At 37.4% G+C, this 19,503-nt stretch overlaps 1 protein-coding gene across 1 annotated transcript in view; it reads right to left on the reverse strand.

Moving 5' to 3' along the window:
• Window positions 1-19,229, reverse strand: part of LOC113091748 (CUB and sushi domain-containing protein 2-like) — a 269,603-nt gene extending 250,374 nt beyond the window's left edge. The window contains exons 1-2 of the mRNA XM_026257372.1: window positions 18,516-19,229; window positions 2,090-2,306 (exon numbers count right to left, since the gene is read on the reverse strand). Of these exons, the coding sequence (XP_026113157.1) occupies window positions 2,090-2,306; window positions 18,516-18,699 (401 nt within the window). The 5' untranslated portion in view covers window positions 18,700-19,229. The remainder of the gene's footprint in view (window positions 1-2,089; window positions 2,307-18,515) is intronic.
• Window positions 19,230-19,503: the final 274 nt, after the last annotated feature.

Below are 19,503 nucleotides of genomic sequence, written 5' to 3' on the forward strand. Positions count from 1 at the left end.
CTAAATAGAATAGATAATGTATGCTAAAGAAAACTATAATAAAAAATGTAAATGTTAATGATCTAGTAGAAAATATTAGTCAATGCCGTAATGGTTTATAAATAATATTACTCTGATATAGTTCCACAGTACAAAAAAATTTAATAAATAAATAAAATCCAAGAAACAAAGTCTGTTTTTTGGTTTTTATGTTTTTATGTTTTATGATAGCACACACCTGTTGAAGAACAAATAGGATCAGCTGACAGTCCTGACTAAGATTCAAAGTAGAACAATGGAAAAACTCTACATGGCAAATATCACCCGCTGACTCAGAGGCCTTTTGTACAGTCATATTCTTCACACACCACATTCAAATCCACCCACAACAACAAGCAAACAGCTTCAGATGCAAATTAATAATTGGTTGGATTAAACAGCACTTACTTAAATCAGCTCTCAAACCAAATAACCTCAAGAGTGATTACATTTTAGCTGAGAACTGATTCAACAGAAATAAGGAGGGATAATATGGTATTCTGTGTGATACGAGTGAAGACTTGAGTTAAATCATAAATGTGTTTGGATAAATCCTATCAAACCAGAGATTGGATATATTAGAGTGATGGTAATAAGTGTCAATTACTCACTGGACCAATTTCATAGTGAACAAAAAAATATATATAATGTGATGACAGAGTCAGCCAATGGGATCTCGTTGAAGACATTAGCACATGGGAGGAATGCTATGATTCAGTTGCAGCAGACTATGCAAGTGATATTGAATGATCTCAGGCCAAGAAATTCATCCAGCTGTAAAGCACAATAAACCTCTTTAACTTTAATGCCCATGTCTGCTGTCTTCACAGTAGTAATAAGCGTTATCTATGTGACATTATGTTACTAGGTTAAATGGTTAGCTTGCTTTCTTTAAAGCTCAACTGCATACGTCAGTTTGAAATTTTCAAAGCGCAACCAATGTAGCAAACGTACTGCCAGATATGACTTTACAATCTGTTACGCTACCATTCAAAAGGATGCCTATTTGATCCAAAGTACCGTAAATTATGATCCTTCAGAAATCATTTAAATTTGCTGATTTGGTGTGCAAGAAACATTGTTTAAAACATTTGCTGCTTAACATTTTTGTTGGAAAAAAAAAATCACTTTTTCAGGATTATTTGCTGAATAGAAAGCTCACAACAACATTTGTTGTATTTGTAATGTATATACATATTATTTATTTGTAATATAAATCAGTTTTAACATTGTTAATGTCTTAATTGTCACTTTGGATCAAGTTAATGTGACTTCTTGTGTGACGTTACACGTACAGCAACACTGACTTCCTCACTTAATATCAAGATCATAAAACAACATCCTGTTGAAATATTTGCAATATCCTTTTGATTTCTTTAAGACGTGGAGTTCAACTGACACTAATAATACCCTGGCAGGGTAAACCGCCCATGCTGGACAAGGTTAACATTCATAGAACACCATGGAAATGTGGAGCTGTGAAGAAAACTGTCCTTGAATCTTTAAGCATAAAAAAGGTGAAAAAAATATATCTTGAAAGTGTCCTTGTGCACATAGTTTCCCACACAGATATTAATAAAGAAAGTGACAAAAAAAGGGTGGGAAAAAGCAACACATTTAAAGAGTTCCACACTGTTTTCTATGGAACTCGTCTAATACCACTTTATTCATAGATCCTATATCTGAGAAGGGATTCATGAATGTAAGCAAGCTTTTTAAAATGCTAGCTTTCAAATGGAAAACAGGCCAAGGCCCCAGTGACACTCTCCCTGAGTCCCTTGAGCCTCAATCCTTTTATTTTCAGAGTATACAAAAGAAAAAATTAGACTCAAATCAGCGACAAAGTCAAAAGTGCTGAATCAATTTGTGTAATTCAATATTCGAAACATTGGACACAGTCCTAAAGTTACATTTTCATTCTTTTCAGTGCACTTTAGACACGTTTTGGGACACTTAAGTAAATCCAAAGTTCACACAGCTCAAACTGTTAGAAAAGTAATGTCAGCTAGCAATTCCAAGAGACTGGATCTGGCATTTACACACACAATATGATGAAATGTTCTGTATTTACCGTGTTCGTAAATTTGTTGGACTAGGTTGCCCATCGTAGACTGAAAGGATGTCAAAGTCCTCCTCTAAGGCAAAGCCTTGAAATACCAACTGTATCCGGTTGTGTTCCTGTGCCACAATCACCCATGTGCAGTTGGCGTAGTTGGGATATCCATACGGGTATCCGGGGCTTTCTATTGTCCCATTTGGACTGTGTAGTGTGTGACTGCAGTTTTGAGCTGTGAAAAGGAGAAAAAGAGAAGAAAGTATTATACAAAGTGGATAAAAAAAAAAAAAAAAAAAAAAAAAAAAAACATTTAAATGCATTCAAATGAGGAACCGGGCAGGTTCTACACACTTTAATCGGTCTAAAGCATATAGGAACAAATATGAATTTACACATTTATTCCTTATCAGTAAGTTGATGTAGAAAATTTGCAAATAAATCTTTATGATTTACAGCCTTCTGGCGTGATGAATATGTTCATTTGCCAGTTCGGTCTGTGCCTTCAAAGGATTAATTGACATTCATTAATGTGTTGTTTGATCCGACAGAGTATTAAATTATTTGTTAGTACAATCAAATGTTTCCATATTTAAATTGTTATAATGTCCATGTAATTTCTTTTTAGGTGTGCACTCAAGGTGCATATAAATAAGACAAGCTAAAATGACTGTACTATGTATGTGTTTTTACTAATGCAAAGTTATAGAGCAGTGACATTCAATTTCAAGAGCCAATTAAATGATCATTTATATCATATGGTCCAGCACATGAATACTGTCAGTTGCCATTGTTATTGCCGCAGCTTTATCAGTGGTCAAATTGTTTCCCCTGCAACTCTAGAAAGGCTACAGGAATGAGAAGAAATTATACCACCCTTGGTTATCAATTTGACTAATTTTAATAACTCCATACTGCCTAAAGCTCAGACTGCACTCCTCAGCATTAATTGCATTTCTCTTTTGCATATTTTGTCAACGACCTCTTATACAATATTGCACTCGATCTGAAATTTTAATAAATGTGTGTGGCTCCATCCATCAGTGAAAAGCCTGGTCTAAATTACTAGTTCTGGACAGGTCCGTAGACCCACTTTTAATTAATTGTCCGTTCTTGCTTTAATAATTTTTAATGGTCTCAGATTTCTTTTCTTTATTCTACCCACTCCGGGAAATTTGTATATATGTGGCAGTCACACAGCCCCCGACAACATGGCCCAACTACTCCCTGCAGTTAATCTCTTTAATGGGAATCTTAAATTAATGTTCAAAAGACACAGTTGTGAGTAAAATTTTGAAACACATTTTAACTTATAATCTCAATATAAAGCTGGTACAGTAAGTTACACTTTGCTTTGAAACAACTGCATGCAATTAAGTTGAATGAATAAGAAACATACTAATTTCAGGCAGGAATTAGTCAAACTTGTTGGCATTAAAAAAAAAAATGAAATTGCTGCCTATGGCTAATTTCTTTATCTGCTAAAGGTCTACTGAGGACTCCCTCTGTGAAGCTAATTTGTATGAACATATTTTATGAATTCTTAAATAAAATGTAATTTTAACAAAACCCTTTAAAAAGCATGAATTTGAAAAATTTGCTAAATAAATACTTACATAAATACATACATGTATAAGCATACATAAGCCAAAACAATGCAAATGGACACATCAGGCTATATTTTATCATTTTAGTTTTAAATGCATTGGAATTTATGTGGAGTAAGGTAATTAAAACAGTGTTAGAAATGCCTAATTAGGGGGCATCTGTTACCACTGAAGCCTTTATTCCATAAAAACAATCCAAACACACCAACAAACAAATAACAACCCAGCATGTCCATATACAACACACGTTTGTCTAACACATTCAAGTGAAGATTGCACTTACTGAATAGCCAAAATCAAACAATGTCACATATGCACTTTATGAATTTCTTAAGGCGGAAAGCTTTGCCTACTACCATAGAATCGCAATAATTAAGTGAAAATGTATCTGAGAAAGGTAAAACCTGAGGTGCTTTAAAAAAAAAAGTATAATAATAATAATAATAATAATAATAATAATAACGTTTCTCAAACAGCTGGAGAACAGTTGAGTGCTATTCAAATGATCCGCCTTTGGCCATTAATGGCTGCCCACTGCTCCGTGTGTGTGTGTGTGTTAACTACTCTGTGTGTGTGCACTTTGGATGGGATAAATGCAGAGCACGAATTCTGAGTATGGGTCACCATACTTGGCTGAATGTCACGTCACTTTTCAAAAGCTGGAATGTGCAATGGCAGGAAACAATCCATCATTTTTGCTCTCAAATCCGAGGGAATGTTCATGTGATGTTTGGCCAGCATGAACCATTGAGAAAAACACCTGACCTCTGGATACAGACTCCTTTATGGCTCTGTGGGGTTTTTACATCCGCAAGTCTTCTCTGTGAAGCAATACAATATTAAGAATGAAACCGGGGCCAGAGTGGAATGCTGACAAAAATGAGGAGATTCATTCAGCACAAAATAACAATTCAACATTGTGGATGAATTCAACACTTCATGTTTTATGTAAAATGGTCACAAACCATTTAGCCTGTAGACTAACACAAAAAAACAACAACACTGAGTAAGAGGTTAACCGGGATAGGTATAAACAATCGCAATTTTTCCCACACCACGAAGCTGCTCTGCACAAGCGCGTCAATACCGTGTGTTGCGTGTTTTCATGTGTATTTCAGTTTCTTACAGTGAAGGAGAAGTGAGTGAAAGTTTTCGATCCAGTCAGTTTTTCTCCACCGGTGCTGCTCGCTCCCGTCATTTTTGTGTTCTGCGCGCGACGCCAATGCTCTTGTTCATGAATATTTGACGGATGAAATTGCGGCCCGATTGGACTCTTGTCGTGTAAGAAAGTGATAAGTCGAAGTTTGATGGACGTCGCCATCGTTGATATTACGTCACTGTCAAAGTCACTTTTGCTATCGCGGTTAAGAATACGGGAATACGGGCTTGACTCCCGTTTCACGTGTATACAGACAGTATTCGACAATCTACACCTGCATTTACAATTTCGAAACTCACTCCTGCAAGTAATGCGGTTGTCAATCCCAAAAAAACTGACAGTGTAAACGTAGTCACAATTGTGTTTTTTCTTACATGTTGGTGTTATATCTTTCACTTACATGTTATAAGTGAGTAAATTCAGCTGGATCAAACAAAAAACTGTCTTCATTTCAGGCTGCAAAGCGCCAAAATATGATTATTTTCAAAAGGGTGATTCTTTTCTATACTCACTGTATGTTCTCATCTTCTTCAATGTTACTTTTTAAAGACTGCTATTAAAAAAATAGACTTAAATTATTCTTAAGTTTGGATTCGCAAATAAGAAAAAAAAAAAGTTTTGGATTTTGTTAGATTTTTTCATAAAATGTTTCATAGATTCTTTTTCTATAAGAATCTCTTCATGAATCCATCTCCAGGTGCCTCACGTGATTTGAACAAAGTGTTTATTTGAATGTATCGAGCTGAAAGGAAAAAGGAAATGCATTACGTAACCTCTTAATCAAGGGTAACCCCCACACTCACAGCAGCAGGTAATGTATTTTCCTTGACCATAGATTTAAAAATGCATTATGAAAGAAACAAGTGAATTGAGTTGACCTGCATTAATACAACGCTGCATAAATATCTAAGGCTCAAAAAAGCCTCAGAAGTATTACAGTAGTATTTCATTCATAATGCTTTATTGATGTCTCACACAGTCACAACGTCATGTGTGTTCGCAGTTATTTCTCCAGATATTCTGACTGAGGCACATATTTAAACTCTTCCTGAGAGTCTTCAGTCTTATACTAGGGCTCTTTGCATCTGTTCAGTGTTTACCCAAAATATTGGTGGAGTGAAGTGAAGAAGGAGAGAGATGTTTGACCTTGTTTAACACGACTGCAGAGACCACCTCCAGAGTCAACCAGTGTTTGTTTTGCTGCCGCTGTTGTTTTGCTGCTACGGGGCTGCAACGCCTCGGCATGACACTTTGATAAATCGATCGCTGCCGTGCCGTACTACGGCAGGACAGCAATCCTTCAGAGTGCCGGCAATCAGAGATCTTAGGAGGAAAGGGGAGTGGGAAAGGGCTGGGCGAAAGCAAGAGGTGTGGTAATTCTGTATGAGCAGCTGGACTGAACTTTTTCCACATCTTTAACGAGAAGTCAACACACTATCACCATGTTTCAAAACCAAAGAAATCTGGTTTTGTTGACAGAGATTATTCCATAAAGGTTTTATGTGTGTATGAATACATACAGTATGACTTTGCAATCTGATGCCAAAGCACAACTTTAGAACATTCCCTGGAATTAGTGTATGTCTTTGAGTGACATTGTTTGACAATAAATTAAGATTCTGATGAGAAATTACATTTCTATTCCTGTTATCTGCATTCAAGTAGATAACATGTTTTCTGTTCATTTACGCTCTCTTTTGCCAATATCCCCTTTTCAGCTTTTTCTTTAAACTCAGTACATCTGCTTTAATATCTCCAAATTCCAGCAGACCAGCGTGATGTCGACTGGATTGGAATATTAGATCTTTTATCTTTGGACTGATGGGTGGATGGATTATCTATGGATAGACATATTTTCTTCATTATTTTAAATATACTTTTCTATCTATTAAATGTCATTCGATTTTTACTGAAAGGGGGATGAAATGCTCGTTTTCACTCAATATCCTGTTAATCTTGAGTACCTATAGAGTAGTACTGCATCCTTCATAACTCCAAAAAGTCTTTAGTTTTATTATATTCATAAGAGAAAGATAGTCTGTACCGATTTTTCCCGGAAAAACACGACCGACTGGAGGCGTGACGTGTGGGCGGAGCTAAAGAATCACGAGCACCAGTAGGCTTTTGCGTTGAGAGCGTTTGGAAGCTGTGAATTTACCGTGAGGAAAAAAACATCCAAAACAAACCATGGCTAACAGTCAGATTCAGCCGTTTATTTATGATCCAGAATCAGATCCCGAGGCTGAAACTGAATGAGAGCAGCAGCAGCAACAACGACTCGCTCCGAGCGGAGCTCGAACCCGGGTCTCTGGCATGGGAGGCGGACGCACTAACAAGGAGGCAGAGATATTTGAAGCAGTTTTACTCACCGCCTGCGGTTCCAACACACAATCATGACCCTTTTTCGTTGGGATTGCATCATCCTTAAGAAATAAACGATACGCAAATCCGTTGTCAAACTGGGCCTTGTTTGTAAAACAAGCATCTTCGAAATGCAGGGAACAAACAACTCCGTTGATGATCTGTAAAAATAAACTCCATCCACTGGTCCCTTAATGCTGTTTTTTTTTTGGTAATCTGTGCAGGGTTGTCTTGCCCTGGCAACCAAAAACACCCTTCTTTTGTGACATTTCGCGACGCTCTCGCTCTGATCAGTGAATGTCTGTGCTCTCAGTGCTCTGCTATACGGGAGCGCGCGCTCTTCCGGCAGAAGTGCCCGAGGACCCATATAAGGAAATTCCGCTCCATCTAACATCACACAGAGCCATACTCGAAAAAAACTTTCCGAAACTTGTGACAAACCGGAAGGAGTATTTTGGGAACAAAAATACTCCTTCAAACGTACAACTTAATTTTTGAAACTTTGTCCATGTTTAGCATGGGAATCCTACTCTTTAACAGTGTAAAAAACTCAGTATGCATGAAATAGCATTTCACCCCCCCCCCTTTAAAAGTTAATCGTTTGTAAAAAAAAAAAAAAAAAAAAAAAAATTATACTTATTATAAATTTATTAATTTTTTATTACATGTATAGGTTCTGAATTAGAATAGAAGTTAAATACTGCATCAAAACATGACATAAAAATGCTACTGAATTAAAATTCAGTTTGATGGTTTATTTTGAACAGTTTTGAAGAAGAAGAAGAAAAAACGGCTAACATGAGTGAAAATATTACAACATGAAGTATAAATGATTGTATTAAGTGGTGAAGTCTTTACTGATTGCCTTTTAATTGTAGGAAGCAACTTTAGTGCAACTTAATTATCATTCATGAGCAAATCGTTAACCATAGCAATATTCATAAATCCTGGATTTTTTTTTTTTTTATGGTTAATTGATTGAGTATTTAAATGTCTGAATAAGAAAGTTTAACAAAACTCATAAAGTTCAGTTGGTTCCAGGATTTCGTTTTAAAACATCAACAGTTTTGAATAAGAAAAGGATCTTGATTCCCAACTCCACAAATAAGTCATTTTTATAAGGATTAAGTGATTTAGATTCTGTGAAATAATATATAAAGGAAGGAAAAACATGCCGTGTATTGTGAATTGGGTCAGTACTAATTTCATCAGGCCACCTGTTTTCTTTTTGGGTATAATTTATATTTACCCAAAACTGAGATGAGACATGTAGCAAACACATCCAGGTGAAACCTCCCACTTCTAAAATAGTTAAAGCTGAGGCTAATGCCTCGCCAACCATAGCAGATAATCTTTACAATGTCTGGAAATACATTCCCTTTAGCTTTGCTGCCATAGCTCTGCTGTAAATTGGGCATCTAAGAGACAAATGGGTCTGACTCACCAGTTTTCATAAGCACTTTAAATCGATCATATTTCCTTTTTTCAAGGACCAGTGGAAAATGCCATTAGGCCCTGAGTTCAGTTACACCATACCAACAAGGCAAATGTGAATGGGGATTTCAAATATGCCAGCACAAGAGGAAAAACAACCTTAGTTCCACAAATCTCTCTATGTACAACCAGTGTGTCAAAGCATTGGCTGCAGGCTCCATCATTTCTGCATTTACCAAAGAATGCCTGCTATTACAATGGAAATTGGCAGCCTCAGCTTTCCTGGGTAAAACTATACATTATACTAATGTTTGCACGACGTGATTGTGGAGAACATTAATACAAAGGCAAATGCTGTGGAAGGAGGAGAAAATTAGCTCTAGTTTAACGAGGTAACATATTTGTTGTTTTCATTGGATCAATAGACAATCGAAACAGCTGGAGTCAGCATGACACTCCCATGTGCATATAGATTGTGTAGTCTGAACTAGGCTTGACTTGTATGTGTATGTGTGTTTAAAGAGCCACACAGATGGGAAATCAAAAATTACCTGTATTACAGTGTATGATGTAGCTGTCCATCTGTGTAAACAATGTGCAAATAATTAAACCAAAAAGTAAACAATTTCTAAGGTTATTGGCTTCTAAAGTAAGGAGTCGACTCTGAATCGCTGAAACGAGTCGTTATAGATTTCAAATCTTTTGCCCATCTCTATGTACGTCACTAGGAGCACTTTGCATAATAATCTCCACCTACCCTGTTGGGAGAAACGGAACTCTGACCTGCCCCACCCCCACACACAGAGCATCATGTCGAGGAGACCGTTTGTTTTATTTTCACTGCCAGAGAATGAAGATCAGAAGAACCAATGGCTAAAATTCATTTTCACCACAATACCAGAGCAGTACAACAAATCCCTTTTGTTGTGTTCACAACATTTCACTGATGACTGCTGTTCTAATCTCGGTGAGTACAGCGGGATTTTCAAAGTGTTTGGCCATAAAAGATGGTTCATTACCAACTTTATTTAGAACAACGAGCATCTCTAAATCACAACGCGAAGTATGATTATGAAGTTATGTGTCTGTTTTCTCCCGAGCGTCTTATCAGTATGTGTGCTGTCTGCAGCCTTTCTCTGCGCTGATCGTCATGTACAAACACGTCATTAAAATGAACTGTAACTCTGTGAATACTCAACGAAGAGACATGAGAGAGATATCTATAGAAAGCTTGAAATGTCTACTTTAAAACTAAACAAGTGCTGCTGAAAACAGATATTCTGTGATAAAGTAATCCATATGAAAACAATGCGATGTCTGTTTTTCATGTCTCCCTCCGTTATATCCAATGTGACCATGCCCCCACGCTGAACGCTATTCAGATTCAAACTGAAGCACGCGGCTTGAATACACCAACACAGAAGAAAAAGCAGCGAGACTGTTCCAGTTTTTTATTTTACTGTTTGCTTCGCGATGAGTGGCATAAGAGATAATTCACCCCAAACAGATGCTAACGCATAGTTTACCGTGGAGGTGTGTGCGGAACAACCAATCCAAACTGGTTATGTTAGTTGACCAATCAGAACACAGTATGCTACCGAAAGGTGGGGTTTAAGGAAACTGAATCTTTTGAACAGCTTAGCGCGAACCGTTTGGGGATCTCTGAGAATTGAGGTAATTTTAAAATTATATTTTGACAAAATGACAATGTTTTTTTTTAACCTTGGATGGATTTAAACCTAATGTACAGGACTTATAAACAGTGATAGGAAGCTTACTGGCTCTTTAAGTGTTGAATATAAAGTATATGTGAAGTACCCCAATAGGATTAATACAGCACTCAACTCAACTAAAGTAAACTTGTACTGAATGAGAAATATTGCTTTAAGAAGATCTAGGGTCACAGTATGAAATGTGTGTCAGCCCAAACAGGTCCGTATTAAGTTCACATTAAATATACATTCACAGTGTCTTTAGTGACTACTAAGATATGCTGTTGTGTTTGCATTAGGTTGATGTTTTAATACAGCCTGGAGCAGAAAATGATGTTGACCTGCATGTTAAAGTGACTTAGATATTCATTACATTATGAATATTACAGGTTAGTGTTTTGTTTCTTTGCTACGAGCAAAGAATGCTTTAAAATGGAACGGGTGGCCTCAATAGCTCGGCGTTTCATAGAGATGTTCCTGACTGTGCAGACAGCACACACAAGGATTGCATTTCAGGCAGAATTCATTGCACTTTCAGCCCCATTACGGAGCTACAATGGCCCAGTGTTCAGATCTAACATGGGTCTTCAATGAAACTGGCTTTAGTCTGCTCCAGCCATCATAGCTTTGTGCTGTTAATCTCTCTGCCTCCTCCTTCTAGCACACAGTGAGCAACGACTGAGGGGCCAAACCATTGAGGAATTACCGAATAACTCATGCTGCTTCTTTTTCAGGGCATAAAACTGCACAGCTAAGCATTGCATTTATTTTCTCCTTGATTGAAGTTGTGTCTGCAAACAAATTTGTTTAGATTCTCTTTAAATAAATCTACAGTTCCTTTTATGTGGGTCTGAATGAGGGGGTGAACAGGGAATGAATGTGGCCCTGTTTGTTTATTGTGCTGAGGCAGTATGAAGGTGTCCCCATGCCAACGGCTAAGACACGAGGGAGAAAGAGGATAGACTTTTAATGAAGAACTCTCTGTCGCCCCCCACACTGATTGCCATTCTGATAAATATGTCCTCCTCTCTTCAAGGCTGTAATTAATGGACTGAAAGGTTAAGATGATTCTAGGGGACTGCAGTCCAGAGGGGCACAAAACAACAACAACAACAGAATTGATGGAGGTTAAAGTACATCCAGCTGGTTAACATCCAGCTTTGTTTGCCACCCATGTGTCACTGGATTGATGCTGTTTTTGTAGTATAATAATTGAGGTACTAGAGAATTAAAATGATCATACACAGAATGCTATTGATTGTCTTATACAGGTGAGGGTAAAAACTCATGCTTATAGTTTGATGTTTTTTTTTTCCAACTGTACCTTGAACTTAAATTGGCTTAACAAAGTGAAAATACGCACTCCGAAGTCGGTGTGACATCACTTCCTGAATGTATACTCAGTCTCAGTCTCACCTTTAAAGGGATAATTAACCCAAAAATGACTTTATTTATTCTATGCAACACACACTCACACACACACACAAATAAAATTCAAACTCAAACTAAAACTAAACTGACAAAAACATATTGTAAAGAATGTTTGCAACCAAGCCGTTTTGGTTCCCATTGACTTCTACTGTATTTTATGTCCAAACAGTGGAAGTAAATGGGAAACAAAACTGCTTGGTTGCAAACTGAAATTGTTACCAACATTCTTCACGGTTGGCTAATCACAGTTTTTGGAAAAACATGAGAATCAGTAAATAATGAAGAATTTTCATTTTTGGTTGGACTATCCTTTTAAATTCACGAAATCTGCATTCGGACCTTCACAAGAAACTCCTAATCACATGAATTCTTATTGGAATGAATGAAATTCACTTGTGAACAAATGTGATCACACCTCAAAGGCACAGTTCAACCAGAAATGAAAATTCCCTTCATCATTTATTCTCCCTCACGGTGTTTCCAAACCTGTATGAGTCTCTTTCTTCTGTTGAACAGCCATTGACTTCCATAGTATAGAACAAAAATAGAATTCACTGGCTACCATCAACTTTTTTGCGTGTTCATCAGAAGAAATAAATTCATACAGGTTTGTAACAAGTGGAGCATTGAGTAATATATAAACACAGATCGAGTCTCTCTCTGAGGTTCCATTAGGGTTTTATAAAAAAGCAGTCGGTGAATTTGCGTGAGTCTCCTTGATGATAGAACTTCATTTTGTGGTGAACTATAGAATGATTTTCTGAACTGCTGAGTTGTTGACATTGCTAAAACTTTTGGGGCATTCATTTAACTAATAATCCATAATAATATGTTGGAACCTAAATAAAGCCCCAAATATCTGTTTCAGAGTTTCTCAGAGTTTTCCTCCCAAACATGGTACAAGCGACGACTGACAGGTGTGTTTGCAGTGACAGCGGTGCCACACTGACACGGATTAGAGCGGATAACAGGCTGCAGAAGCCGGCACACTGCGACCTGACGGCTGTCTGCCTCACTCAGGTCTGTGTGTCTCTAAACACCCATGATTACTGCCTATACCTCACTCTTGTTTTCTGTCCTGCGCTAATTCCCTGCTCTTTTTTAGTCTGTGTCCTTCCTTATCTTTTGCCATCAATCCATTTAACTCGCCACTTGATTGTGGTTGTAAAAGACAGGGTGAATATTACATTCTATATGAGGAGAAAAGGTGGAAGTAGTCTGCAGTAACTAATGGCACCCCTCGGTGGAGCACTGCCAAATATAATCAAATTACAGTCCATTGTTTGTGATGCATCATGCCAAAGAGGAATGGAGGATGGAAGGGCACAAAAGCATAAAAAAGCCAGTGAAAAAATTGAGAGAAAGAAAGAGAGCAGAGAGGAGAAATAAAGCAGTTTTGAGTGGAGGGGATGTAAAATGATTAACTGTGTAATCTAATCACAGCAGATAAAAGATAATAAAAGACTACATCAAAGTTCTGAAGAGGACCTGAAGGTGACAGGCATCAAGGCAAAATAAATCTCTGTTGTCAATCTACAAGAGATAGCGGCCACTGCACAACAGGAAGAGACCTACACATTTATATTAACTCAATGAAAAGCAAATAGATTGCTATGCTATCACTTCTATATGCTCTCTATATGCTCACCAGTGCGGCATTTATTTAACAAGAATACAATAATATTTTTCGCACTACAATTTACGCTACAAAAGGTCAGTAAGGTTTTTTGTTTATGTTTTTTAAAGGCTCTTATGCCTACCAGGGCTGCATTTATTTGAACAAAAATTCAGTAATAAGATATTGTGAAGTTTACAATTATTTTAAAATGCAATTTACACCTGTGATCTAATATGTCTATTTGGTGCTCAAAACACTTTTTTTTCTTATCGCTATCAGTGTATCAAATATTTGTACTGATTAATTCATTTATAAATTTGTTTTTCTGTTTTTGGAAACCAAAGATTATATATATATATATACTCCATTTGTTCTAATAGAAAAAAAGTCAATCTTACAGCTGAAAACTAGTAAAATCATTTACATACAAAATTTGCTCAATGCCAGTCGCAGCTCTCAGTGCAAATGTCAGGTAAGTATATATATATATATATATATATATATATATATATATATATATATTTTATTTATTTTTATTTTTTTTTAACCCGGGTATATATTTAGAATATATATATTAATATATATATATATATTATATATATTAGAACAAATGGAGTATATATATATATATATAATCTTTGGTTTCCAAAAACAGAAAAACAAATTTATAAATGAATTAATCAGTACAAATATTTGATACACTGATAGCGATAAGAAAAAAAAGTGTTTTGAGCACCAAATAGACATATTAGATCACAGGTGTAAATATATATAATTTATTTATTTATTTTTTTGCTTTTTTACATTATCTGTTTGTGTGCAGAACTGCCTGTTCTGTTCTTCAATCTAAGAGTAATCAAAATCATTTCTGGGTTTTTTTCAGTGAACCCTGTGTAATAATAACTTGACCTTTTGTCTTCTACTTTAAAAGGATAATTGACCTAAAAATGAAAATTTCTGCCATCATTTATTAATCTTCATATATTATTCTTCATACAGTGAACAAAATTAAAAACACAACACTTTTGTTTTTGCCCCCATTTTCCATGAGCTGACCACAAAGGTCTAAGACTTATTCTATGTACACAAAAGGCTTCTCTCAAATATTGTTAACAAATCTGTCTAAATCTGTGTAAGTGAGCACTTCTCCTTTGTCGAGATAGTCCATCCACCTCACGGGTGTAGCATATCAAGATGCTCAGGACAGCTGTGCCTTAGGCTGGCCACTCTAAAATGCAGTTTTATCACACAATACAATGCCACAGATATTGCAAGATTTGAGTGAGCATGAAATTGGCATACTGTTTGCAGGAATGTCCACCAGAGGTGTTGCCCATGAATTGAATGTTAATTCCTTTACTATAAGCCACCTCCAAAGGCGTTTCAGATAATTTGGCAACACATCCAACCGGCCTCACAACCGCAGACCCCGTGTAACCAGCCCAGGAACCCCACAACCAGCCACCCAGATGAATCCCGGTTTTCACTCTACAGGGCAGATGGCAGACAACATGTCTGGTGTCGTGTGGTTGAGCGATTTGTTGATGTCAACATTATGTGGGGTTATGGTATGGGCAGGCGTATGTTATGGACAATGAACACAGGTGCATTTTATTGATGGCATTTTGTATGCACAGAGATACCGTGAAGAGATCCTGAGGCACATTGTTGTGCCATGTATCCACGACCATCACCTCATGTTGCAGCATGATAATGCACGACCCCATCTTGCTAGGATCTGTACACAATTCCTGGAAGCTGTTCTTGCAGTTCTTGCATGTCCAGCATACTCACCGGACATGTCACCCATTGTGCATGTTTGGGATGCTCTGGATCGGCGTATACGAAGGCGTTTTCCATAATCAACAACCTGATCAACTCTAAGCGAAGGTGATGTGTTCCACTGCATGAGGCACATGGCGGTCACACCAAATACAGACCCCCTAATACAGTAAAACTGCCCATTTTAGAGTTGCCTTTTCTTGTGGCCAACTTAAGGCACACCTGTGCAATATTCATGCTGTCTAATCAGCATCTTGATATGCCACACCTGTGAGGTGGATGGTTTATCTCGGCAAAGGAGAAGTGCTTTCTAACACAGATTTAGACAGATTTGTGAACAATTCATTCTTTCTGCAGAACAAAGCATGTAAGTCATGCAGGTTTGGAAGGACAAAAGGGCGAGTAAATTACAGAAGTATTAGTACAGAAATATCCATTTAATATGATGCCCATGAAGTCACACATGTATCTGATGTTAACCGTAGAGCATACAAAGGAGGGAAACTTTTGGTGTACTGTTGATGTACAGGTAGCTGTGTAAACAAATCATCTCATTCCTTGCCAAAGGCATCCTTCAGCGCTTTGGGTGCTGCATACCAACAACAGACCTGTTTAGCAGTCTTTAACTTTAAAGTCTAAGCAAACAGATTGGCAGGCATTACATTTCTTGGAACATGTTATTATCCCTGCTTGTGCTATAAAAAGAGGATGGAGAGGAAAGAAGAGATGAAAAAGCAATGACATGAGAAAAACAAAGGTTACCAATGAAAGTGACAGAATTTTATAGTGAAGGAGGTGTCTATGACACATAACACCATTTGAGTGTAAGTGTTGTCCCCTTTTGAGAGAACCAGCTTGTGCTGAGCTGTAAAGCTGTGCTAAATGCTCTGGTGGGAGCTGTCTGTGGTCCTAATTGGAATGCAGCTAGGGATTTTAAATCTAGAGTCAAATCACAAGCCGACAGTTACATTCAGATAAAACATTTAGTGTTACTTTGTTCTCAGTGTTATTTTGCACAAAATATGTTTAAAAAGTCTTTATCTGCTAAGGCAGACTTTGAGTCTTTTGTGAAGGCAACCAGTGGAAAAGAGGCAATGAGCAGAGCTGGAGGGAAGCTGTCCATGGTGCTGAAGTGTCAGAGAACACTAGAACCCATAAGCTGCTCTAAGCGATTTCTTCAAGTCTCCATTAAACACCTGTTACTGCTCAGCTGACAAATGTATCATGCTTACATAGCACTGGACCTTGTTTCAAAACAAGAGTGTACAATTTCTGCTTGAGTTTCAAGGTAGCTTGACATTTTCTACCTAACTTATTCTCAAAAGGTACAAAATTATAGTATGCTCAAACAACCAAAGTGACTGTCCAAAACTGAATAAATGTGGCAAGCACCCTCCAACATGATGAAAAGATTTCTCTGCATGCTTACAAATTTTTGTGTTCAGTAGAGCCTTACACCAAGTTGCATCATGGAAATGCATTGGTTTCGTGACTTTGACCATTTTATGAAGTCAAGTGTCATTGACTATCAAAGATTATGGAAAAGGAAAATGGGAATGAGCCAGACATCCATGATGATTGGTTGTTAGTGATATTGTTTGGCTAAAATATGAAAAAAAAAATGTCATGTCATTTCCTTAAATTAAATATTTTAGACTAAAAGGTCACTATAAAAAAAAAATAGAAGAAAATAATTGCCATCTGGGACTGTCAGAACGTTAGGCTGCATGACACATTATAACCATTCAATGAACAACATAAAAATTGTGCGTAATACATATGTTCATAAATTATAACAAAGATAAGAATATATACAGTAGCATATCGTATGGTAAGGTAGCTTAACCAAAAACAGTTTGTATTGGACATTTTTCTGCTTAAAATTATTTACATTTGAGTACATTTCGTGCAATTAATTGTATGCCCTCTTTTTTCACATATGAGTTCAACCATTCCTCAGTAGTTGAAGAGGCATTCAATTTGCATTTCCTTCACTCTAGAAAAAAAAAAAAGTCCGTTTTATTACATCAGTCATAGCTTATGCTCTAACACGAAAACTCTAAAAGGCTTCCAAGATACACTCGGTTTATTATTGAAGCACGAGAGACTCCACTGCCGGCTTTGTGTAAGCAAAGCTATTCTGAAGCTGTAGTGCCGCTAAATGGAAAAAGAGGGAAACTGCTTGACGGCTTCACAAACGCTTTCTGGACTCGGTTAAAAAAAAGCAGAACATTCTGCCCTTGATATAACTTATTAGACACCATATTATGTGTAAACATTAAATGTCGACCGGCCTTGTGGATTATTTTACCACTTTTATCATCAACTCGTAACTAAGATCAACTAACATTAAAATCATGCTGTTTCAACCCTGTGTGACTTTTTTGTTATTTTCGCGTGGAAGAGAAAATGGAATGTTAGAATAACAGTCACGGCGTTAAAAGGGAAACTACTGAATAAATAATAACAGTGAATATCTTTACTCTTGTTTTTAGCTAAATTTGGGCTTAAAACCATCAGCACTCTAACTGCAACTTGCCTTCAAGGTAAATTATGTATATATATATTGGTTGGGAATGCAACAATTTCAAGAAACGCAACAAATAGGCTAATGACTTGGCTGATTGAATGGACGGAGGAAGTATATCCTATTATGGTCAAATAAATGTTGAAAATAGCGCAGAGTCAAAAACTTTTTTTTTTTGGCTTTTAACACCCCCCCCCCATTCTCTCCAGCCTCCACATACGCCCCCCTTCCTCCCAAACTCACTCATTCACTTTTGGCTCCCACACTCACGAAGTCTTGCGCCACACACACACACACATCATTCTTCGGAAATGGTTCGTTACATGTTTATCCATTAATCCATTTTGCCTTACAACTAAAGTACCATTTCTTACGCTCCCATCAATAATCCTACATATTTTTCTGAGGTGTTATTTAAAGATAATGGAACATATTATGTGTACATTGGGGCAGACCAAGATTGGCAAGAAATAACACCAAATGCACTATGAAAAGTAGGCTACACAAGGCTGTTTTGCATTAAGGCTGTTCACGCACAAATAAATGACACACTTGAATACAGTATGCACAGCCTCTTCATGTTATTGACTGGTATGTGTCCCTTCTAGTGAGTCTTCTGCTTGTATCCATTGACGCCTGGTAGATCCGTATCAATAAAAGGCACGACCCAACATTGCATGCCATAGTGTTGGCACAGAATTGAGAATGACAGCACTCCATCCACTTGTCGGGGTGAAAAGTGTCGCATATGTAGCCTCCAAGAGGGTCGCGCTCACGGCAACAGGACCACATGCAGCATAACGGGAAACTCACCCTTAACCGATGCAGCCAGCAGCCCCATATAGAAGAACAGCACCCGGCTCCAGTGATGCGCCTGTACTCCCACCTTCATTAGCGCAAAAATCCTTATACCATCCCGTTTCCTCGTCCCGTTATATGTACATCTGCACTCTGTCCTCACGAGTTCCGTACTGTCAATATTCAAAGAGGCGCGCATGGTAGGCTTTCTTTTTTCTTGTTTTCTTTTCTTTGCAGGCACGGTTATCAGATGGTTTTAAAAGGAAGATTCACTTGGTGTCGGCGCTGAGAAAAATCCCAGTTCATGGAGACTGGACCCTCGCAGCTGGACTGAACCATCTCAAACGAGCCGCAGGGTGAGCGGATTCTAATAGACGCGTTCTCTCCTAAAACCTGAAGAGCTGATCATGTGAACTGTGTGGTGTCTTCAAGCTCTCAAGGACATTACAGACGGATCCAGTCTGGAAAGCGATTCAAACGGATAATGCGGCATACGCCCTGCACTCCCCCACGCGCGTTTACATTTAATTTCGAATTAATACAACGCTGAAAATCCACGTTTCCGTCTTTCTCCCAGTTCACTGTTAAAGGAGCGCTAGGATACACTCGCTGTCAAAGCCTCATTGAAGTTTACAGCCATCATCACTGTCTAAATCATTTCCAGGTGCGAAAATACTAGTTTTCAACCCCTGGGCTCAATGTTTCAAGACTTAAGCATATGAAATGAAGCGCGAGATTGCAGTAGGAGCTCACAGCATCTCTCTCTCTCTCTCTCTCTCTCTCTCTCTCTCTCTCTCTCGCTCGCTCGCTCCATCACTGACTCACCTTTGCAAAGGTGTGCACACAACACAAACAATAAAATATGATTATAAGAATGCATAGAGCACAATAATATAATATGATATGATATGATATGATGTAATATAATATAATATAATATAATATAATATAATATAATATAATATAATATAATATAATATAATATAAAATGGGCAAGTGAAAA

This window comes from Carassius auratus, unplaced genomic scaffold, assembly GCF_003368295.1.
Source record: "Carassius auratus strain Wakin unplaced genomic scaffold, ASM336829v1 scaf_tig00214282, whole genome shotgun sequence".
Classification (NCBI taxonomy): Eukaryota; Metazoa; Chordata; class Actinopteri; order Cypriniformes; family Cyprinidae; genus Carassius; species Carassius auratus.